The sequence below is a fragment of the Sinohyriopsis cumingii genome, chromosome 2, assembly GCF_028554795.1.
Source record: "Sinohyriopsis cumingii isolate HCF-2022 chromosome 2, ASM2855479v2, whole genome shotgun sequence".
Classification (NCBI taxonomy): Eukaryota; Metazoa; Mollusca; class Bivalvia; order Unionida; family Unionidae; genus Sinohyriopsis; species Sinohyriopsis cumingii.
The window spans coordinates 77,753,053-77,779,108 of record NC_142962.1 but is presented as its reverse complement, the minus strand read 5'-3'; the positions used below and the strand labels follow the sequence as shown (position 1 = coordinate 77,779,108).

The window sequence follows — 26,056 nt, the reverse complement described above, 5'->3', positions numbered from 1 at the left end:
AGATACTTACGCTCCTCTTCTGACAATCGTATACTCATTATTCCAAGTATGAAAACCATATATAAGTCATATGGACAACGTTCTTTTGCATACCAGGGCCCAGCAACGTGGAATGAATTGCCCACTGAACTTAGACACAAAGACACAGTGATCACATTCAAGAGTGCTCTCTAAACTCACTTATTTCGACTGCAAGAACAAACTTAAAGACCTAATAATGTTTCCTACCTTAAATATTCTCAGCGTGTTTTTTTTTTATTGTTTTCTAATTTCATGGTGTTTGTTTATGTAATCATATCATTATTTTTTTAATGTTATATGGGTTGTTTAATGTTGAAAAGCGCTTAGAGCTTCTAAAGATTAGGCGCTATACAGAATCCTCATTATTATTATAATTATTATTATTATTATTATTATTATTATTATTATTATTATATATATCATATCTTAACGCATAAAGAAGAACATAATGTTATTAACGGAACAAACAATACAACTGCAGAATAGGATAGTGATATTTACATAAATACAGCGGGTGATAACTGGGTCTGTCTGCTACACGCGAATGACTATCTGCAGCTTTATGACATTCTTCATGCGTTTGTTTAGTCGAGAGGTAATGGAGGTTTATGCGTGCATGCAAGGCGACGGGTACCGTAACCCTCGTATTTGGTAGAGTGAAATACAAATACACTAACCTGTATGATATACAGTTGCATAACTATTAACAATTTATCAAAATATATAGAGAACACGTAAAAAAGTAGCCAACGTGCATGTTACCAGTATGGATTCGCTCTCAGCGCCTGTATCAGATTCATGCTATTAGTAGTGACAGTTGGCCAGGACATTAATCCCGGTAGCATTCTGGATATTTGATACTAGAGACGGTCAACAGGCTAAGTTCGGTTGTTCATCTTCCCATGGCTATCTGAGCCTGGACCAGTTCATGCCCTTGGCTAAGGCAGAAATGTTAAATCAATTAAAACCCCTTATCTCTAACTCTTACTAAATCAAGAGTAGAGTAGCAGAGCAGGCAGTTATGCAGCTGGGCTTTGTACTATATAAGCAACACTGGTTTGGTTTTTGAGAAGATTTTAGCTTTATTCTACTTAAAGTTGTAGGGCCCTTACTTGGTGTCTGTGTTCTTTGAACCCGAATGTAACTCTTTCACTGAATTTAACAGTAGTGGCTCTCAGCTTTATGCATTTCAGTAATAAAATAAGCTTTATCATTTTACTGATGTACCAAAATTGCAAATTAATTTTTTTAATAAAAAAGTATCGAAAACATAAAGTTTCCTCTTAAGAAGGGAGGTATTATCAGTATGAAATCACTCTCAGTGCCTGTATCAGATTTTAGCTGTTAGTAGTGACAGTCGGACAGAACATTAATCCCAGCATTCTGGAATTTTATACCAGAGACTGTCAACAGGTTCGGTTTTGTTGTTTATCTTCCCATGGTTAACTGAGCCTGGACCAGTTTATGCCCTTAGCTAAGGCAGAGTGACTCCAGTCGTATTGGGGTGCAAGAGCAGAGTGGGGGAGCAGGCAGTCATGCAGCTGGGCTTGGTACTGTAAGCAACACTGGTTTTGGTTTTTGTCAAGCTTTTAGCTTTATTTTACATAAAGTTGTAGGACCCTTACTTGGTGTTTGTGTGTCCTCTGAACCCGAATGAAGCAGTGTGGAAACATAGCAATCTCCCCTTATATTAAATAAATTACGTTGGTTTACTAAACACTACATTGAAAAGAAGACACGACGTGACAAATATTAATCGTGAGAAATTATTCAAAATGGCCCTCAATGCCCCAAAGCTTGATCTGTCGTTATTTTTGTGACTTTTTGTTCCGCTTGATGAAGTAAAACTGTCCGCTGTATGCTGGCTTAGCAAGTATTTTTACTGAGTCATCCTATAATGATCGGCTTTGTTTTGCAGCTTCCTGCCAATTTTACAGTGAGAAATGATCCTTTTCCAAATTAAAAACAAAATCCTTTTCTAATTCGGTACACATAAAAAGCCATACATACGACTTATGTCAGCGATTGGATTAGAAGTCCGCAATAAACTTTGTTGCAAATTTAAATCCTCGTCACGATGGGGTAAAATTACAGTGATAGATGGGGGAAACTAATTGTTTCGTATACTTAAATTACTGAGGATTTCGAACAGAATATGATGGCATCAAACTAGATTTCGGTGTTTGTAAAACACGTCACTGTGTTCCACGTATTTTGAGGTCATAGGTTAGGATTTCAATAATTTCTATGTTATGACCCCAGGGGGATCAGTGACCCAAGTTAGGAGGGCCTATCCATGATCTTGTAGAAGGTGACCCAAGTTATATTAGCTTAATATTAATCTCATAGGAGGATTTCATTGACATTACGCACAAAAGATGCAACAAACGTACGTACGGACTGTATCATAATATTCCACGTTTCCACAGAGGCGTAGCTATGATGTTTTGCGCCCGGGGACGAACTATAAAATTGGCGCCCCAGCCCCCTCCCCGTTTAATCACATTTTTGAATATTACCCTTGTTTACTTATTATAATGTAACGTTGTAAGCCTCATTTTGGCGCCCCTGTACCTTGGCGCCCGGGGACATATGAACCCCCCTAGCTACGCCTCTGCGTTTCCATGAAATAGCTGGAATAACGCAAAACACTTATGATACAAATGTGATATAAACTGGTGTTTATTCTTTGTGCAAAACAGATTAATCAGGTACTGTTATGGTTGATGGAGACGCCCTGAAATCAAGTTTACCTTTGTCTCCAATGTAGTCTTAAGTAGCAGACAATAAGATTATTGACATATTTGTACATGTGTCGTCTTTAAACCTCAAGTGGGCAATGAAATATTCTAATCAAAGGTATCCGATATAACTGCTATTTAGCATGCTGTATTAGACTATGATCTGTGGGTGAAGATCATGAGAGGAATTGAATTCAAGTAGTCTTTCTTGCTTGTTGTCATCACTCTTTCCTCATCATCATTCATTATCGTGACATCATTGTCTTTTATCATATCTTGATTTTGAGCTAACTTGCTTTCCGCCTGAATTATTATCATTATTATATTATTATTATTAGTAGTAGTAGTCAGTGCCGGATTATCCTAGTAGCAAAAGTAACATATGCTACGCCCCAACCCCCTTTTTTTTTTCAAGGGCCTCATCGCTAAATATTTTCAAGCTATCAATTACTTACAGGTAAATAATTATATTACTGAAATGTCAGACTTATATGTCATATTATCTGGCTGTATAGCAAATGAAAAAAACATAATACAATTAGTTTACTATGCAAATTAAAAATGTACGTGTTTTAATATTACTTTTTAATTTAGTGCCCCTTTATAACATATGCTACAGGCACCGCACTATCTTAATCGGGCACTGGTAGTAGTAGTTGTAGTATAGGGGCATCTGAGATACAATTAAGAAAGACACATTTTACAGCATTAAGCTTAGATGGCGCAAACTGACACATCTGGAATATCTTCCCTTGCTTCACTTTACGATCGCCAAATTAAAGGTTTTTACCATGTAAAATTATAAATATCCACATTGTTTTGTTTCCGTTTATTGCATCTTTGTGTTTGCCTTTGATAAAAGTACCAGATTAGCGTGACAGTACTCATGCACATTCGGACAAGCTAGACTATTTCTGTGAGATAAGAATGTCCAGTCTTGATTCATATGATCGACTTCAAAGTTGCGAATGTAGTCGAGCACTGTACATTTTATGTGTGGATGCGCGCGTGTGTGTGTGTAAACTCGATCGTTAGGGATCGAGTGTATCTGGAACGAATGCTACTTTAGGCTAAGGCAAAAAGGATGCATCCATATTCTCCTGTTAGCTAGTTCTGGATCAGCTTTGTCCTGTGTTATTGCGTCTTCACTAGACTCATCTACGAGTAATGTCTGCTTAAAGTTGAGTTCAAACAGTTACGTACACTATTTACAGGTTAGCAGTTTAAAACCAGACTTACGCAATAGTGATTCAACATAAACAATAATTAAACTTAAAGATCAAACAGAAATGATACAATCCATAAAGACATAAATACAGCTATGAGTACGTACAAGACAGAAAGTTTGAAGGAAAATTTACTTTTTTGCTGAGCGAGAATGAACAGTGTTTTCTATAACGATGTGTTTAACTGCACTGTTTTGTACAAGATGTGCGGCTGATCTTTACCAATAACAGAAACAATTTGCGTCTATTGTTCCATCCTGAATAAAATTCCAAACTATGCGGAATCAATATCCCGTTAAATAGATGGGGAAGAGGGGATTGGACAGGGCGGGGCACATACGAAAACTTAAGAAAGGCAGACATGTCTTGGATCTAACTCTCTCTATATTTAGGGTCTGGCGGAGTTTATAATGTCAGCTTGGATTGCCGGGTTGAGACTGACGGGATAAGATAGTGTTTATTCTCTTAGATCTCAACAAAACGTAGCATTGCAAATTCACGTGTTTAGAATAATTTTAGAAAACGTGATTTTAAAAAGGTAAATGAATGGCAAGATTTTATTTCATCTTGGCATTAATGGAAACACTACTGAACTCGTTTGCTAAAGTCCATGACATTTCTTATTTACTTGTTGGATACCAAATATGCTGTCCTTTTTCTAGTTGCCAATAATGTACAAGGGCTTAATCTGAGCTAAACATATGCAGAAATGCAGTATTATCCTTCATGGTACTATATAAGGTTTCTGTCTCAGCACGTACATCCACACAATGAATCTGTTTCAGTATAATTATGTACACAATGAACCTGTGTGTCAGCATGTACATGCACACAATGAATCTGCGTCTCAGCATAATTATGTACACAATGAATCTTCGTCTCGACATGTACATGCACGCAATAAATCTGCGTCTCAGCATAATTAAGTACACAATGAATCAGTATCAGCATGTACATGCACACAATGAATCTGCGTCTCAGCATAATTAAGTACACAATGAATCTGCGTCAGCATATACATGCACGCAATGAATCTGCATCTCAGCAAGACACAAGTCACTCCTTCCATTATCCATGACAAGAGGCAGGATCTTCACAAGTTTAATTAATCTTTGACAGTATGTCACAGCAACCCCATTTTGGTATGTATAGCCGTGACACAGCTGAATTCTCAGACTGACTTACAATGCCCATTTGGTGGGAATAGGTTTAAAGACATTGAATTAAGAGAAGAGATATCTTTAAGACATTTTAAAATCCTGGGGAAAATGTTCATTGTGCTCCAATTTTCTGTGTAATGCTTACACTCATATGCCCCCCTTGATGAAATATGGTAGCAATAGACGAAATTGTATTATAATAGAGCCCTGAGAGTGCAATCTCTTTTTGCCATCCAAACATGGTAGGGAAGATGGCTGTACATGAGGTGACTGCTTATGGGTGATACAGTATGAATATATGAAAATGGAAAATTTAGTATTGGGAAGGATATGGGAGGTGTTTGTTTTAGGGAGTTATCACAAGGTTTGCAAATCTGTAATTGCAACCAAAATAGCAATCCAAAGTAATCAAGATTTGGTATACAACAAGTGCTTTATCAATGCAAACAACATGCAAGTTATTATTGTCAATACGTGTAGCAGTGTAAGCATTACAGCTCAGAATGGGAGGGCAGATAAAGTTCAAGCATGAATATAAATTGGAAATTATGTCACAATGACCAAGCTTTTGGTGTGCAAAAAGTATGCATTCTAAGATGCACCTTTAAGTGTAAGGTTGGTGGAAATAGGTGACTAGGTGTGTATATTAGAAGTACCACAAACAGCACATTAAATGCCCATCCTGTCTTTAATAGATCCTTATGTATGCAATCAGCACTAAATTGAATGTACAGAAACCCTATTTTCTTGTTAGATTTACAATGAGTGTGACCTCCAACCTTTTCATCCCAGAATCAATAGATTTCGTTATTATCCCAATTACAAGCCATCCACCAAGTTTGATCAAGGAACTTGCTCTAGAACCATGGTGATTCTGCAAAATCAATTTTTTTAAAGCCACGATGGCTGTATCCCCAAATTAAATGGTCTCTTCAATAGCATAAGTGCAAGCCATCCACAAAATTTAGTCCAGGAACATGGTATAGAACTAGTTCATATGCATACACCAGTTTCACTCTTTCAGTAACAGTGACCATATAACCCCTACAATAAATATACTTCTTCCATACTACAAGCACAAAACATCTCATGTTTGGTCTATGTATGCCATACAGAAGTAATGTTATTGTGCAAAAACCATTTTTCTTCTTTCAGTCAGTGACCTTGTCTATCTGATATCAAAATGAACTGGATGTTTTCCCTTACATATACAAAGCATTCATTTTGCTCTTACATTTTGACCTTTACCTTTTTATTTTAAAACTGATAAAGCATTCTTCCACACCCAAAGTGCTAGCTACCCACGAAGTTTATAAACTGTAGATGATAGAAAACTTTTTTCTTCTTTTTCTTTCAACAAAATGTCATAAACCCACAAGTTTCTGAACACAAAACTGACAGAGTTCTCCCTGACTTTAACTGCAAACCATTCATAAAGTCTGGGAACTGCATTTGGAGATCCAGAGACACTGTGTAGAACGGAAATTGGTAACATACAGATGGACAGACATCTTCAGAACATGATACAGTATGCCTTATAATGGGCATGAAAAAAATCCGATTATTTAGACCCATTTTGTTTCAGATAATTAATACAAGTCTATTGGACTTTTTTGTCTTCAGTAGATGTGATGGGAATCTGTACAACGTAACATTCTGGACAAATTATATCCTTGCACAGGAATTCTTCCTTCTCATAATTTCAATACTGAAACCTTGACCAATCTTGTGGTATAAATCCTCCTCACCCAGCAGCTTGTGAGTATAAAATAAGAGCAGTCTAACATGGCTGCCACCCCTAGAGTACAAAAACACTGACTACTTATGACAAAAATACTGATTTTCATGAACAAATACTGATCTTGAAAACTTTAATGCATATGTAACTATTCACAACATCTACAACCATCACTAAAACAAGACAGTAACTTAATTATTTCATGTCAAAGATGCATGTGTTGCACTCTTGCACCTTCTCAAAGGGTACCCTGCTCCATTCAAGTACACAGTCAGAAGGTGCTTGAGTGTAACACACTGCACTCAGACGCAGGCTGTTTAATGGCACCTTTTCCACACCTTGTTTATTCAATCATTATCAATTCCAATGTACCATCTTTCACTGATGATCTGAATTCTGGGCTTTTTTTCTTCTTCTGAACTGTTTTTGTTCTAGCACAGAACTTATCTTGTGCAATTTTACTGTCTGGAAAAAGTGCATGAAATAAATAGCCAGCAACACTAGAAACATAAAGAAGAAGGTTCATTTCTAACAGAAATTTAGATAAAAGATCTTCCTATCAATATAGATCACAGTTCTCTTTGGTATTTATAATCTTAAGTTCAGGCAGTGTTGATGAAGCAGCAAGCTGATGTTTATTGGCTTTTTCATGCTGTGTTATGTAAAGGGCACCTCTATGCCCAACAACAAGGTCACAATTACAAAATTTGCAAAATGAAAAATTTTCTCCAGTACTAGATGGTTTCACAAATGTAAACATGATGGCATATTTGTCCTTCCAGATCACCTATCTTTTCTTTGCTGGAGAAAGTTCTGAATCTTCTGCTTTCCTTTTCAAAATGACTAGAAACTGAATATTACAAAGATGAGATACAATGATAGTGGCAACCTCCTGTGCTCATTACAAAGAAAATTACGAGTATCTGTCAATATAAAATGGGCTGGGGGGTCCAACCTGTAACAGTATGACCAAGAAAATTAAGAGCATCCATCAATGAACTGAGGGCTGGGTGTGTGTGTGTGTGTCCAACCAGTAACAATGTTATACTGTTACAGGTTGGTCCAGCCGTTTGTATTCTATTCATTGACAGATATTATTCTTAATTTTCTTGGTAACAAGCCCCTGTGGTGGCAACTTCTTTGCGCAATCCAATATGGTGGTTAATGACTGGCAAGGTAACCTTGATTTCGAAGAACCAATCATATTTCAGAACTCTATATCTCTATATACATCTGAGACATTTGCTCTCAGAATGAAACTGGGTGCCCTTTGCAAGCAGAAAATTGCAATTAAATTTTTTATTTAAAAAATGCATTTTTATCAAGTAAAACCTACACTCATATGCAGGTCCAAAATAAAGGAAAATACTGGGAAAACAGGAAACTTGGCAGCTTTGGTGCAAAAGAAAGGAAAATAAGGCAATTAATTCAAATTATGAAGTTTTATTTAATGACAATATCATACAATCAATTTTTGAAATCAGATGGTAAAGACTAATCTGCCAGCTTTAATTTTAGAATTTAATTCCAAAAGTCCCATAAATTCCATTATGTACCATCTGACATCCAACAAATCCTGCTACATATCACAATCAGATTAACAATGACAAAATCTGTTATTTACAAGCAATACATCTGTTAACAAATGAACTTGATCTGACTGTATACTGCATTACATTACATCAATTCATATGAATAACTGACAAAGCAAAAATTAACTAGCATGCAGGATTTAGATAAAACAAAAAAAATACTCTAGCATACAGGACTAAGCTAAAACAAAAATTATCAGCATACAGGCCTTAGATAAGACAAAAAATACTCTAGCATATAGTTACAACAAAATTTACCAAAAATACAGGCTGGAGAAAAAAAAAAACAAACATACAGGCTTTAGGTAAAACAAAAAAATTACCTAGCATGCAAGTTTTTGGAAAAAAGAATCTCATCTTACTCTTCATTCAGAGAAAAGGTTACATTACTAATAAAGATAACAATAACCTGTTCTTTGTGATGATGTCCATGCTACAACTTTAGACTAGGACTGAAAAAGCCTTAGGGCTGATTTACAAAATCTGTTTAATAGTGGTGGATTATTTACATTTGTCCCGTGTGCAGAAATAGAGTAAATGCACATTTTTTTCTCAGAACTATATATATATATATATAATATCTCATAATCAGGGAACTCAAAACACGATTTCAACAAGGGGAGAAAGATATGCTTAACAGTGACATTCTTTTGGAATCTGTGGTGCGTTTTTTTTCCTGATACATAAATACAATGTAATTCTTGGCTGTACTGGAAAAGTAAGTGCCCAATGAATAGACTTAATATGGACACTTATGCTGTACAAAGCTATATTGTGATGCAAATTGACCACATGACGTTGCCCCAGTGAACATCCACTTTACATACTGCAGTGGGAGATAGAAGTGTGGATTTCAGAAAAGTGTCATCAATTTACCTGGGACTACCTGAATGTGGAAAAGATGCAATAACTTACATTAAACTTATGACCACGAACTTGAATATTGGGTGGGGTGGGGTGTGTGCAATGACTGAATACACGAGATGGTGTCATCAAGATTGGAGACAAGAGAAGTAAAATTGCAAAAATCTGGCTAGTATGTTGGGGCTATGCCCCACTAGGGTGTGTGCGTGATTTGGATTTTTAACATAGCTTTAACAATTTTTCAGTCATATCGCTACGATGTCTGCAGTGTGGCAGTTTATAGTGATATCTAGCAATGGGGCATCATGCTGCAGACATGTAGCATGATGTCCCACCCAGTCACATCCAGATACCAGGCTGACCAGTCCTAACACCAACCTCTTAATGCTGAGCGCCAAGCGTGGCAGCTGTTAGTACCATTTTTGTAAGTCTTTGGTATGACTCGACCAGGGATCGAACCCATGACCTCCGGCACCCGAGGCAGACACTCTATCACCCCACTAGGATCCAATGTTTTGTCATCAAAATTAAAGAAGAAATAAGTAAAATGGTACAAATTTGGCTATGCCCCACTAAGGTCCAGGGGCAATGTTTTGATTGGTAGCTAAGGATTACATCTTCACTACTAGCTAAGGATCTTTATATTATTAACTTAATTATCAATTCAAGCATATATTTGTTTGTTATACTCTACTGGTTCCTGAAACATGCAATTTGATTGGATACAGACCATAAATGTCACTCATCTTCTGAATATCTTCACCCATTAAGAGTTTATACTGTAACTGAAAACTTTCACTGAAATTATTATCTGTTATATCTCTATGATCCATATATCTGTTCTCACTTCTGCATTTGATTCTCTATCACACTCTATCTGCAACTGTTTATTACTTTGATCTAATTAATTTGGCCCTGAGGTGGTTTGTGCAAGTTTACATTCAACAATTGCATCAGCAGAAACACTTGACAAAGTCAGTGAAAAGTTTTCAAAGTGTCTTAAAAAAAATAAAATATTGGCATGATCTGCAAGAAATCTAAACCTTTTGTCACCATAAGTGATGAGGTTGCCATGGTACACACCATCTTCCCCGCAGTGTTGAATATCTAAAAGAAATCTGATATGGCACAAGTTCCTCTCCATTTTTCTCTAACCATGTCAAGACAAATTTATTTCTGACAGCACTGTCTACTTCATGATCTTGGAATCGTACTTAGAAATTCACACCCTCGAAAGGAGTCCACCCCTTTTCCTGCTTAAATGACTAGCACTGCATTTTAATGATAACATGAAATTTCAGAAACATCAATTTCTATTTTGAGGTAGGCATAATAAAGTGACTTACATTTGCTGCAACTGTATGTAATAATCTGACTTGTTATATTCTACAGACATTGCAGAAGTCACATATGCATTTAATCAGGCACCGACGTACATATAGATGCTTTAAAAAGCACAATGTCGTTGTACGTACCCCCTCTGTGCATGACATATAAAAGGCTAGTTTAACCAAAATACCTTCATTGGTTTAAAAGTTATATCTGTAAATAGACAGAGGTCAATGATGTATATTTCCCTTGCTTTTACCTTTACTTTAAGGCAGGTTGTGACACTATCTAGTCACGATACACAACTGGTTCTTACGCTTACACAAGAATGCAAGTCAGTCACATTTTCCCTTGCTGTGACTTTGACTTGAGATGTGTATGTGTGTGATGGCTATTGTAATGCAACACAGCATACATTAAATATAATGGGGTAAATTTCATCTTCTACGGTTTAAAAGTTACACTCTGGACAATAATTGATTTCACAGAATTTCATTTTCCCTTGCTATTACCTTCATCTTGGGGCATGGGATCTTGCTCTAGTATGAAGCACACAAACTAGTCAAAACATATATACACAAGCAAAGTTTCATTAGAGTCTGTCCAACCATCATAAAGTTATAGGCAGCAAATGTTAATAGATGGTTGGTCAATGCCATAATATGATACAAAAATTATCTTCTAGCACAAACTGTCAATTCTCAAATTTGACATCAATTTATTAATGCTGCTGATGCAGTTTGGTAAACCTTATATTATCCTGTGAACATCATTTTTGTTGCTGGAGTTGTTCTGGGGTTTAATGCCATTTCTTAGAGCAAGATAGGCTATATATGGCAGCCAGTTTAACGGGTGGAAGAAGAACCTGGGAAAATCTCAGTAAGAACCACTGACCCCACTGAAAGCTACTGGCAAATTTCTCACATGCCCACATTTTCTCAGTCAGAGATTCAAACCCATAAGGACAGAGGGAAGATGGCAGTGATTGGAAAAGGCGAGTGCTTTAGACCACTTGGCCACCTTGGGCCCCACATCATTTCTGTGAAACCTGAACAAAATTCACAACATCTTCATCATTACATAATACACATTCTAATGATGTCATATGAGCAAACAAGGTTTCATACATCAGTCTCAAATGATCGTAGAAAGTTGTAGTGCTGATATGAATGTGTGTTATGCTGTTCCTATTGTTGCTATGTACATCCGTTTTTTTCATGTGTGCACTATCATAAAGTTAGTGCATTTGACAATCTCAGGGCTTCATGTGAAGAAATAAGATGATCACAAATTAATTAAGCTGAGACCTTGTTAATATAAAACTGCACAGCCAAATCAGAGCAAAGAGCACACCACCACCCTATCAATAGCTAATGTAAAGAAATAAACCTCAAGAACCTTATGACCTAGTACTCTTAATTTTTATACTACTATGGTGAATACTCCAGGGTCATACACCCCCAATTTACATTAGTTTCAGTTAATAATAACATATAAAAAATGTAAAATACCAGAATATTGATCCTTATTTCATGTTTATATACCAAAAAATAAAACAAATACTTATATTAACTTTTATCGGAATCAAATTTGGTTTGATATTAGTCTTATACAAGTTTCTGTACTGGACATCAAAAAATGGGATTTATTGGTTCTGTTAGTATTATTTAAAACAGAACTTTATTCTACCTCTAACTACCAAAATACACTACTGCACGCTCTTTTGATTCCCATATAAGTTGTGATTTTCAATACATTGACATTTTATTGAGGGCTGAAATAAACGACACAAAACTATTTTATTCATTATAATAAATGTACAGTTTAATTATGACCTATATGACTCAAGAATTATCCAAATATTGCAAGTATGGATTTGGACGTGTTTAGGTATCTTGTTAGGTTTCATTCAATAAATGAAATATTTGTGTATGTTTTGGGGCCCACAAAAATTCATTTTGCTGTTCAATAACTAAAGAAGATTTGCTACTTAGGCTGCACATTGTAAGATAAAAAAATACTGAATGCCAAAAATTTTAAGTTTCAAGTTGCACCACTAAACAAGTTGCCTAATATCAACTTCATACAAGTGTGTGTGTGTGTGTGTCTAAGAGCAAAAGCTAGCTATTGGTGATATGTATATTGAAAAGGGTCCTGGCAGAGAGATAACAGAAGTTTATTAATGGGAAACTAAATTTGTGCGTGTGTGTGATTTGGATTTTTAACACAGCTTTAAAAAAATTTCAGTCATATGATGTCTGTAGTGTGGCAGTTTATAGTGATGGCAAGCGCTAGGACATCATGCCACAGACACATAGCATGGTGTCCCACTCAGTCACATTATCCTGACACTAGGCTGACCAGTCCTAACACTAACCTCTTAATGCTGAGCGCCAAGCGAGGCTGCTGTTAGTACCATTTTTATAAATCTTTGGTATGACTCAACCGGGGATCGAACCCACGACCTCCCACATCTGAGGCGGACGCTCTAACCACTAGGCCACCAGAGCGGTTGAAACTAAATTTAAAACAGGCAATCTGGGGAAATTACCTTCTCTAAACGATGATGTGAAATGCAGTTCTCATCAACATGCAAGATTAACCTGGATGAAATCCAACATTCCATAGTAAATTTATGTTGTAAAAAACTCTTTTAAATGTTAATGCTGCATGTCGAATTTGGCTTAAATTAAAAAAATCCACAGTAAAGTAATGCCAAGGAACCAAAGTTGGGAGGATAGGCAATCAGGGGTTACAACTCCAGCTAAGGCCTCATCAATACAAATACACCTGAATAATTTGGCTGAAATACTGAAACCCTTGTAAAGATTATGCTGTGGAAACCAACATGGAGGAGGGGGATAACTTAAATAAACGATGTTACAGAATGCTGGAAATAAAACTCATTCAATATATTATCAGTATAATGCTCCATACCAAATTAGGCTAAGCACCTATTGTAATTCCTTTGCTATCAGAGGATAATCATCTCATATTTGAGAACACTGGTGTAGATTTTTGTTTTTGCAGTCACAAACTGAAATGTACCAATATCTTTCTGGACAAAGTATTAGACTGCACATATCGTAGATTTTACGTCAGTTTGTATGCTCAGTATATCTGAAAGCATGTTACAATTACAGCTGTATCAGAAAGGTATCTTTACAAGTGGACTACTCAGATGTGTTATTAAATATGCCTGAAGTACATATAATTATATTTCTGCACAAGAAATTATATTACCAAGGTGACTATCCTGGGGAAAAAATTCCTACCACTAAATAAGGAAAAACAGTTTATTATGCTTCAAGAAAAATTTATAGTACAATGTTTGAAAAAACTTTCATTGCTTTTTATTACTTAAATTCATATCTTTAAAAACAAAACTACTTTTACATTAGCATTAAGAAGCATAATGTAAAGACCGAATATTACACAGAAGTCTTATGATAAAGCTGTGGAACGAAGCAATCTACTAAACAGTAATGTAAAAGGAGTTTGGTATAAAATCCCATCCAAAATAAGTTTTCTTTTTCAAAAAATTTCCTTTTCTTTTTGCGAATACTTACTACCTGTCAAACCTTTTCATTAAGGCCTCCAGGCAGGTGATATGAAGGCCTTGCTGCTAGAATGCTAGCACAAAATAGGGTGAAGATCTTTCTCCTTTTCTTGCAGGAACTGTCAAGAAAGCAAAGCTAAAAACTATTACATGCCCACAAAACATTGCTGCTAAAAGGATTAAAACAGTTTACTCACTGGACGCTATAACCCCATATAATCTTTTATTCTCCATTTTGACTGTTTTATTTAAATGTTTGTGTCCTGCATACCAGTATAAAAGTACATGTAAGGTTTAAATATAAAAGTGATAGTACAAGTGACACTACTGAATGTGTGGCCACACCTGTTGCCACTGATTAAATATCAAAAGTTAATGATTCACGGTGAACTGTAAAATGCATTTGCCACATGGTTCAAAAATAGGTCTCTGTTTATAGCAACAAGCACTATATACAAATCGATGAGGAGTATCAGCCAAATTATTACCGAATATAACAAACGCATTTGATGAAAAAACTACAATATACAATGTCAGTGACGTCAAAATCGAATGTCTTTATTTTCGTGACTAAGAAATAGAGAAATTTATTTTTTATTTATTATACAATATATACAACCAGCTATAAAAAAACTGAACAAGTTTTATAAATTTCTGATGAAGCTAACAAACACTGAAAATTCATTTCATCACATATACACAAAATCACTACTTTTACTGAAGCACTAATTAAATGACTTTGTACATACAGACAATACAGAGTATCTGCATTATGTTATCTGATTTGTGAACTCGTAGACAGATATTATGCGTGTAGAACAAAAGATATAAAATGATTCAATGAAAGGAAACATCAGTAACATTATCTGATGAAAGTTCTTTGAACATGTCATTAACAGATTCAAAATTGGCTAACATCTCTCCTCTGTACAGATGTGTGAGATTAATGACGGCCCAGAATATTACTGAAAGTATTGTCAACACTTGTACCTGTACCAATAAGTCCTTATACATAACTTGTTCAACAATTTAATGGCAATGAACATTAAGCTGGATGAGAAAGGACCAGAGGTAATCAAGTTTAAATCACAATTACACAACAGTTCAATGTTATGTGCTTAGCATTCTGGTGTTTTCATTAAGGCATGTTAAATAAAAAAAATTGTGGGGTTTAATTTAAAACACCCAAAGCCATTGCCAATCATCATGTAAAAAAAAGTCACCAGGTTTGTTACACCATTAAAGACACAATCAAATGATTCCTCATAATACAGCGTTCCCTCTGTATTATGTTGTCCGTGTCAGGGCTCAAAATTTAATGCTTGCATACTTGCAAAGTGTGATTTAGTTGTGGAAAAAGTGAGCTGTGATTCATCTGTCTCATCTTTTTTCAAGTGCTAAATTTTCCAGCAATATACAGAAAATCCAAAGCAAAACTCCACAAGTTGCATAAATTCAGCAAAATACATGTGCATAATTCCTGAATTCAAAAGCAATGCTTTGGCATCAATTCCTTTAGTGTATAATAAATTCTCCTTATATTTAGTGTGTAGCCAGATACTCTATATAAATCCCTTGTGGATTTTGTACAAAATTCCATATCTGATAAACTGTTGGGAATTAGGCATAAAAATGAGGCAACTGCCAGAAAATGGTAGATATTAATCACACACCGAAGAAGGCTGAGTAAAATTGAACCAAGTCAAAAGCATCATGATAATTTTATGGAGTTATCTGCACATGTTCTGTAAAACAAAACAAAAGTTTCTTCACAGCCTGAATAAAAGAAACTTGATAATGTTTCACCTAAAATAAGTTATCGGAGTTATCTCAACTGTGTCACCCATAAGGGATGCCATGACAGTATGTTGTGTGCAGCTATTTGTCCAACATAATACATGTACTTATTTAAATACTCAAGGATTACAGTATAGGTAATAGCAGTGGTTGGTGAATAAAACTGCCAGGAGAGATAGGTTATCTCATGGCAGAATTATCAACCACCTGCAAAAAAATAATAAATATTCTAGCCTCACCATGGAAACAGTGGAGTATGCCATCTTATGATGAAGTACCATATACATGTAATTTTACTTCTAAATAACAAAAAGGAATCCATGACTAGAATTGCTTTAAAACAGGAAAGATGCTGTAACGAAGGACTTTATAGCAAAATAGTGACACACGGAGTATTGTCCTCAATTTCAATTTTGTCACAAACATTTGAGATCATTTCACTAACACATCATGACAAAGAAGATTCAGCCATAATAAACAAAACAGCTCAGAAGCATAAGGTACAAGTCAATATAGCCAAACATTGGGCATCACCTAAATAATGTATTGTAACTATTTCATTCTCAAACACAACTTACATTTTAAACATATTTAAGTGTAATGAAAAATACAATGTAAGAAATACAAGTTCAGATCCTTACCATTTGCAACAAGAATTTAAAATACAGAAAACTATATCGCTTCTCATTTAAATCGCTTCTTCAAACACCCTGAAAAAGAAATAAGATGACATGATTAATTATGTGATATGGCAGAAAAAGAATGTAACAGATGTAGGGAAGCTTGTCAGCATTGGAATACTCATTAACAAACCAAATTGGAGGCAAAGAACAACTTTCAATGCAGAACTGTAATTCCTGGATTTGTATCTGTCAAGTTTCACTATGATACATTAAAGTTGATTCAAAACACAAGTTAATTCCATCTCAACAAATGGTGATTGGTTGTTGCTGTGGAGGAAATAAATATATGCCAAACTGGATGACAGCACAGCAAGAGTACGAGGAAACAGACTTTTCCAATATCACAAATCTTGACAAAGACCAGGAAGCAAATATAAGAATATGTATAGATTACAATGCCCAACAGATACAATCATGTTTTATCCTTAAGGATGGTGCAATTATAATAATTATCTGATCAGCCCATCCACAAGTTTTACAAAAATTGCAGGAAATTTTGATTTTATAAACTATTGTTCACTAACAGGCCCAAATCCAAACTTCTCATGTGAGAAAAAATTGGCGCAGTACCTTGGCCAAGTGAAATTTTTTTTAGACTCGTGTGTCTATGACAGCACTCTTTTCCATCAGGTATAAGGAGGAGGATCTGTTTGCTATATTCTTCTTAAGTGCACATCTATGTCTTTGTTGGTGTTAGCATTGATCCAAGTCACCACAGTCAGATCACAATTTCCATTTAAAACAACATATTTGTGAATCAGAACATTCAAGGTTTGTGTTAGTCTGCCAAGTTGCATTGCAAAGGCTCATTGACAATTCAAGCATAAAAGATTCTCTGCGTTCAATTAATCAAAAAGGACTACTATATTTCTGGGGAGAAAAACTGTCAGATATACAGTTGTGCAATTAATTGATGAAGTAAATCAGAAATAATGAGAACTAATATAATAAACACTGGTAGATAATGAGAAAACACTAAAGTCAAATGTGAACAAGAGCCAAAAAAGAAATTCCATTGTGCAGCAATGTTATGGATTACTTCTGCACTTTATAAGACATCGATAAGTGACCCCTCAAAAGGACAAAGTGGTAAGAACATCTGCCTCAGATGCAGGTCATGAATTTGATCCCCAGTCAAGTCATACCAGACTTATACAAATGGTACTAGCAGCTGCCTCGCTTGGAAATCACCATTAAGAGGTTAGTTTTAGGCCTGGCTGGCCTGGTGTCAGGATAATGTGACTGGGTCTAACATGATGCCCCAGTGCTAGACATCACTATAAACTGCCACACTGCAGGCATCATAGTGATACGATTGAAAAATTGTTACAGCTATGTAAAAAAAAAATCCAAAGATCCGTGTATTAGTTGATATACCTTTCAAATTGTGTGCATTTCCTGAATATGAAGAACGGGGTACACAGTGTCCCCTGCCAATGAGATTATATTTTCAACAATACAAAATATTTACTGGCTGTAAAGGAAAGTGTGAAAAAATTACCAAAGCCACCAAATACTGTTGATTGCATTGATGATGCTAGAATATGGCACAAGTTATTAGTTAAAATCCGCAAATTTGTGCAGCGAATGTAAAATACAGAGAATTACCAGTACAATGTAAGAACAGCTATGCAGAAGTTCAGAATGTTCAGGACTACATCCTTATAATAGTACATAAATTTGCTGCCACAATACGGGTCATTTTGATCCAAGATTACAAAATGGGACATAAGAAAGTGTTGGCCAAATTCACAACAGTAGAAGTGGAAAGTTTTGATAGTCCAAGAGAGTTTTCAAAAGTGAGTAATTTATGAATTACATTTCCTCTGTCTTCGCAGAATAAAGTCAAATGTATGCCACAATGTTATGCACAAACATAAGGTAAAGGTGTACCCTGAAAAGACATTCAATATTACATGTACAGGTACATGCAGCTAGTGAGGAAAAGCCATCTTATTAAGGCTCATTTATAAAATACCCGTATAACTCAAAAGGACGCACAAAGGGGGAAGAGAGAGAGATCATAGGTTACAAAAATACTTCTTTTTACTAAACAAATTGCCCATATCACAGAAGGTTCTTATCGTGCCCCCACCCCCCATAGAGAAGTCTTAGCTGGGGCACCGAGTTGAAAAGTGTTATTTTTCTCCAAGTCAGTGAAGTTTGAAATATGGATCATAGTGACCTACTTTTGTGATATGTGGTGATGCGATAAAAGCAAAAATGTAATACAAGCCAGTAAAAAAATGTTGAAAATGGCAATATCTTTCTTCTTTCAAAAAGGGTGATATTAATCGAGATACAAATAACTATCTTAATGTAAGAAAAAACAATTCAATTTGTAGGCAGAAGATTGGCACATTAACGATATCGGACAAAGTTCATTTTTATCTTCTAAACTATCTGAATATTTGAAAGATGCTCTGTTCGTCTGATCAGTCCTTTTTTGTCAACTACGGTGTTATATTACAACCAAGTAGAAAATTTACATCCATAGGATTCATTGACTTAAAACAGTCACAAATCCAAGACTAGTTACCAAGGGTTCACACCTTTAAAACTGGAGGTCAAAGACAAAGACATGCATACCAAAGTTCATAATGTGCTGGAAGCACAAAGACTCCCTAGTGGTCATAATTCTCTGTCGATTTTGATATAATGTAGATGAAAATGCTTTGTTCACCTGTAAATTACATTATTTTAAATTTTATTATTAAGTTTTGATACACTTCCAAAACATGAAAAAGCCATTGCCAGTCCAAGGATAGGAGTGATAAATTACAGTTTTAAGACAAAAATAAAAAATAAAAACTGGGAAGAGAGAGTTAAAAAGAAATGTTTGAACATAAAACTAATTTTTTAAAATAAAAGTTGGTATGCTGCAGTGAATTCTGAACCCACAACCTCTTGCTTGGCAGGTGTGACACAAAGTCAAATGTTGGTGTTTATATGTAAGACTGTTAATTGTCTGTCTGAAACAGTAAAAAAAAAAAAAAAAAAAAACAGAAGAAAGCTTGAAAAAAATAATAACCAAAGTATATATAAAAAATTCTGGATGCTGCTGTGAGTTTGAAACTCACAACCCTTGTCTGGTAAGCATTACATACAGAAAGACAAACGTTGATCATATATGTTATAAGATGGGTGAAGATGACAGAAAATTCACGTATGTAATATTTACAAATATTAAGTAAAATTGACACAGACCATCAGTATTGTAATACTACACCGTTGTAATCCAAAGGCAAAGCAAATGTGTATCGGGTATTCTTGGCTTTTCCTTTACTTTAACAGGCTTGGCTGGAAATGTAGAACAAAAAGTGATAAAAACTTATATTCTAAATAGTACCGGTCATGAGGATACTCTTGCACAAGACTGTTGTAACTTAGGTAGATACAACTGATGTTTCATCGCTCGCCAAAAATGCCTAATTGAAAGTATCATCATGAACACTACTCATAAAATACACCAGTTATTCCATGGTATACATAACAATGACAGAAACATGTTCATAATACAAACAAAAGTAATGAGCAAAAGATGTACCATACAGTGGGTATTCTTGTCAGACATGAACATCAGATTCATCTGTAAGTGTAACAGGGAACAAAGAAGGTTATATACAATGTTACATTTTGATGAGATTTAACTTTGCTACATTGCTGTAATTTATTCATTGCTAAAAATACCCACAATGCAGTATTCATAATCTGATATGCAAGAAAAATACATATCAGAATCTACCATAAATTTACTATTTACTGGCATCAAACAAGTATGTAACAGTGTTAAAACTCGTTTAAAGTAGGCACTAACATTCAGCATTAAAATAAATATTTACAGACTCAAGTGGCATGATATGAATACAGACCGTGACATATTTCTTATTCAGAACATTTTCCATATGTATGATCACCTGCAATGGTTTGAAATCTCAATGCATTGCTGGCACAGAAGGCGCAGAATTCCAGTGATACATTATTATTGCTAACATGCAGACATACCCCTCCACTTGTAACTGAAGAACTTTTATTACCCTCGTTTTTGGGAATGTCATTTTCCTTCGAATAACCTGCTGATGCTGATGAATCACCTCTCTCGAATCTAGTTCTTTTACCGGATAAACTGGGGCCATCATCACTGAGAGTGCGGTTTTTATCTTTGTTTTGATCCAATGGACAACATTCTGAGTTGGTACTAATAGATCCTCTCTTTCTGCTGGAAGCACTGGGAGTTACAGTACTTGCACTCTTTGAGTTGTTTTCAGCACAAAAAGAAGTGCTAAATTTCAATCCTGGTACATTAATAATCCTGTTTAAAACTGACGACAAAGAAGATTCATTTGCAAGAACACTTCTAAGGTACATCACCTCAGTCTGCAACGAGTCTATTTTATCTTTTTGAGATGCACTGCATTCCTTGAGCTTTTTATTTTCTTCAGTGAGATATTTAATATTTGTTTCAAGCGTTTGCAAATGCTTCTTCTTTCTCTCCCTATTTTCGCGTGCCATGACAGCATTTCTAGACGTGCAGAGTTTTCTTTTTCTGGGATAGTAACTGCATGACATTTCGGAATCATTATCACACTCATCTTCCTGGTCTGGAGATGTGCACGTACCAACTTCTGCTGAAGGAGTTATAACTCCTTTTGGTACATTTTGCGTCGTGCGCTGAGGCAGCAACTGGTTTGGGGCTAACGAGCCACACTCCCGACTCCCTGGTGATGAAGAACGCGACAAGTAAAACAAAAGATCGTCACAGTCTGTGCTATCGTTCAGTTCCCCTGCCATACCCAAGAGATCTACCTCATCGTCATCCAAAAACTTCGAACTGTCTGTCATTTTTGCTGTAATTTCCGTAATTATCACGTGGTTTATTAATATGGTGAAACTGGCCTCACCAAAATGGACGCAACTTTTGTTCACGTGCAGCTCAGAGCCCCGTTAATCTTACGATGCAGTTCCCACCCATCAAAGTCAAGGCTGCCAAATAACGTAGACCCAGTTAACAACTGGTCAGCAGTTATTATTAATACAGACTTTCAAATTAGTACCGTTTGTGAAATCTGCTTAAGTCCATTACAGTACAGGAACAACGGGAACCGCCATAACCAGTCACGTGAGGTTTCTAATTATAGAATGTTCACGAGTGGAATACGGACATGACACGGTCTAGGAAAATGTTACGATACACAGCTGCCAAGAAGAAGAAGAACAAGAACAAGAAAGTATATGAAAATTATTATAACAATCACAAAAAAAAAAAAGAAGTGAAGAAGAAATTAAAATCTACATATAAAGAAACCCATTATTGCGTCGATAGGAAATATTAATTTTATGTACATTTATTTATTATTATTTTATACATATATAATAAACGGAACATTGCAGCAAAAATATACTGCCAAATGTTAGCGTTATGGATACATAGAAAACTCGTGAATTCTGAGCCAATTAACCGAAGTTTGTGTTCTATATTTAGTTAAAAGGATAATCTGACGGCCGTCATCTTGCCTGGGTAGGTGTGAACAGGCCTCTTCAAAGGTTGAGAGAGGCCTAGGCCACTTCGAGAGTTTGAGGTCCAAGGTCCTGGTAATATTTAAATTTGAAAATGAATCGTATACCTAAACAAGCCCATATAATAATAATAATAATAATAATAATAATAATGAGGACTTTGTATAGCGCTAATCTTTAGAAGCTCTAAGCGCTTTACACCATTAGACAACACCTATAACATAAAACACACACATAATTATATGATTACAAAAAACAAACACCATAAAATTATAAAACATAAAAACATGCTGAAAATATTTAAGGTAGGAAACAGAATTAGGTCTTTAAGTTTATTCTTGCAGTCCAAATTAGTGAGTTTTAAGAGCTCTCGTGTGTTTGTGTCTAAGTTCAGTGGGCAATTAATTTCACGTTGCTGGGCCCTGGTATGCAAAAGAACCTTGTCCATATGACTTCGTTTTCATAGTGGGAATAGTGAGTATACGATTGTCAGAAGAGGAGCGTAAGTATCTTGCTGGTGTGTACAAATGGGTGAGGTCGGATAGGTATTTTGGACTGGAATCCGTCAGTGAAACGTAGCATAGAGAACACATTTTGTGTTTGATTCTGGATCGAATGGATAGCCAGTGTAGGGTACAGAGCAGCGGGGAGGTGTGCTTTAACCGTGATACTCTAAATATGATCCAAGCAGCTGTGTTTTGAAGTTTTTTAAGTTTCTGGAGTAGATATTGAGATGAACCAGACATAACTGAGTTACAATAATCCAGACTTGAAAGTACTAATGAACACACAAGTGTTTTAGTGGCATCAACTGAAAGATATTTGCGAATTGAGCTGATGAGTCTCAGCTCAAGATATGCAGCCTTGCATATGTTCATGACATGTTGGTGCAATGTGAGAGTACTGTCCAGAGTAACATCTAGGTTTCGTACTGACTGTGAATTTAATGTTGGTGTTGCTGATATTTATTGTTTGAGGTAAAGGATGTGAATGAGAAAGTCTTTGTGTTGTGATCAGAATGGCCTCAGTTTTATCACCATTCATCTGCAGCTTGTTACGTGTCATCCATAATTTCACATCAGAAATACACTTCGCTACACCTTGGATGGTAGCATCAACTTCATTTGGGTGGCTAGATTTGTATATTTGGGTGTCATCAGCGTACAATTGGTAAGATGAATCACTGGATGATGATCCATGACACTTGAGAGCGGCTGAGTGTACAGAATGAAGAGAACAGGTCCAAGAACAGACCCCTGTGGAACACTACAACATAGATTAACTGGAGTGTATTCCATTTGCAGACACAATTTGTGTCATGTTGACCAAGTAGGACTTGAACCACAGTAAGGCTGTATCATGAATGCAAAATACATGCTAGAGACGGTGAAGTAATATATTATGGTCTATTGTATCGAATGCTGCAGACAAATCAAGGAGGGTGAGGACTGTAATCTTTCTGCTAGCTAAAGCAGAGAGAATGTCATTAACTACTTTTAGAAGAGTAGTTTCAGTACTGTGGCAAGGGAGATATGAGTAGTGAATGGGGTCACCCTAGCGACAATGGGAATTAGCATTAAAAACACCCCTGGGTCACTCTAGCGACAATGGAAATTTAACATGGGGAAAAATCATGGGTCACTCTAGCGACAAGGGAAATTAACATGGGAATAAATCGTGGGTCTGTTGAGCGACAAGGGAAATTAAGATGGGGAAAATTGTTGGGTCACTCTAGCGACAAGGGGAATTTAACATGGAACTATAGTGTGGGTCTGTCTAGCGACAAGGGGAATTGAACATGGGGAATAGAGTTTGGGCTTGTCTAGGGACAAGGGGAATTTAACATAGGATTTTTTTTTATTAAAAATTTAAAAAAAAGGGTAGGCAATCGAAAGTCAATCTCTTTTCGAGACCTATGAGTGGCCCTGAAAAGGGCCTTTGGGTTTCTTCTGCTTCTAATTTCTTCTATTTCTCCACCAACTTCTTATTTTCTCTCCTACACTCTTTCTCTTCTTTTCTTTCTTTTCTTCCTTTTTTTCTCTCTTCTTTCTTCTCCTCCTCTTCTTTCTTCCTCTTCTCATTTTCTTCTTCTTTTTCAATTTTTTCATTCCATGCTCTTATCTTTATCCTTTCCTCTTCATCCTCCTTCTCCTCCTTTATTTCTTTCATCACAGCACTTATCATGTCCTTTACTTTTCTTAAGTTGTTGATCTCCATCTTCACTCGATGGGGGCTATAAGAATAGTGATCTTCATTTAGCCTCACTAGCATTTGTTCCATCATGCCCAAATTGTCCAGGACGTCTTGCAATGTTTGCATTTTATCGAGGTGGTTTGAAGCCATCTTCTCTGTAGAATGGTTTGAACGACGAATAATGTGGGTTCTTATAGTGAAAGCGCGGACGTGATGGAAAACATCCCCCTAAGACATAAAATTGATATTACCTAGATCATGACCAAACAACGCGCGGACGTGAAGGAAAACATCCCCTACTTTTCTCATTTCATATGATCTACTATCCACATACGTGAACCAGCAATAAACAAACCTCAAATCTACTATTTACACACGCAAATCATTAAAACGAAATCCATAATCTACTATCCACACAATCGTACGTGAGCGGTTACAAAACCCTAACTATACTCTCCACATACGCTAACAAACAATAAACAAACCCATAATCTACTATTCACACAAACGTACGTGAGCGCTTACAAACACAAACACACAAACACATACACTCACACTATGAAAAAGAGTCAGTGTTTATATTCACACTACTCTACCTACACACATTGGCAAATCGATTGTTATTTCTTTTCTAGAGTATTGGGTAGCCCTGAAAAGGGCTGTTTGTTTTTTAACTCCAGATGCACCTATCTAATGATGGCACCTTCCAGGCCTGGCACCACACACACATCTTCTTCCCCAGTCTCCTTTTACCTTTCTTCTTGGGAGTGCAGAGGCGGGATCTGTGGCTTCAGAATCCCAATTTTCAGTCTCTGGGATTCTGAAATTTTCTCTCTCCTTTTCCTCCTCTTCTTTTTTTTTCTTCTTTCCTCCTCCTCTTTCATCCTTGTCTCTTCGACAATGGCCTCCGCGGCCAGTTCATTTAGTATGCGCCTGGCATATTCCAGGTGCATCTGGAGTTCTAGCAGTTTCATAATTCTGGTATTCATTGTCGAATATTACACCATTTTGCTGAGAATGAATTATGTAAGGTTTCTGTGACTATTGTTTCAATATCCTTTAAATATATTCAGAATTACATAGATTGACAAACTAACGTTGTTTATTTTAGTGACGTCATTCCCATAACGTCAAGTTTGAAAACTATCTCTGAATTTGCTTGACTTGTTTACTGTTTAAAACCGGCTTGGTGTATAATTTTAAAATTTCTACTGAGTGCGGCCACCACCAACACCAATTAATATAGAAAAAAGGAACAGGACAACTTGTGCAAAGAAATAATGCTAAGAAGAGGAAACGATTAGCAACCCGCCAAGCCGTGAACAAAGGAAGTGCACAGATCTAAGGAACTCTCACAAAGGAACGATAGGAACACGCAGTAAGATAGTAATATATCAGACAAAGGAAATCCAGCCAAGCAGCCCGCCACGCAGCCATTTTGGATCATACCACCTCGTATAAAAGCTAAGTACTTTAGTACAAGGTAGGAAAATTACTAAGCCTGCGGGCAATTAAAACTCTGTGCTGTTTACATCTCACTATAATATATTTTACCTTACTTGTACTAAATTCCGTATCTACTCAATTTGCCGCCTATTCTCTTAAACAGTCTCTAAGAAACATACTAGAACCGACT

At 36.0% G+C, this 26,056-nt stretch overlaps 1 protein-coding gene across 5 annotated transcripts; it reads right to left on the bottom strand.

Moving 5' to 3' along the window:
- Nucleotides 1–8,313: 8,313 nt before the first annotated feature.
- LOC149805233 (uncharacterized) lies at nucleotides 8,314–21,838 on the bottom strand. Of its 5 annotated transcripts, none has more exons than XM_089948677.1 (4): nucleotides 20,628–21,838; nucleotides 19,918–20,010; nucleotides 16,669–16,737; nucleotides 8,314–14,349 (listed from the first exon to the last, which is right to left on the bottom strand). In XM_089948677.1, exons 1-2 carry the CDS (start codon nucleotides 21,550–21,552, stop codon nucleotides 19,934–19,936), a joined length of 1,002 nt encoding a protein of 333 aa, XP_089804803.1. In that variant the 5' UTR covers nucleotides 21,553–21,838; the 3' UTR covers nucleotides 8,314–14,349; nucleotides 16,669–16,737; nucleotides 19,918–19,933. The 5 variants fall into 5 exon arrangements, with proteins under 5 accessions (XP_089804803.1, XP_089804797.1, XP_089804811.1 ...); XM_089948671.1 differs by having other exon boundaries at nucleotides 19,940–20,010; XM_089948685.1 differs by having other exon boundaries at nucleotides 20,716–21,838.
- Between the last annotated feature and the right edge of the window lie 4,218 nt (nucleotides 21,839–26,056).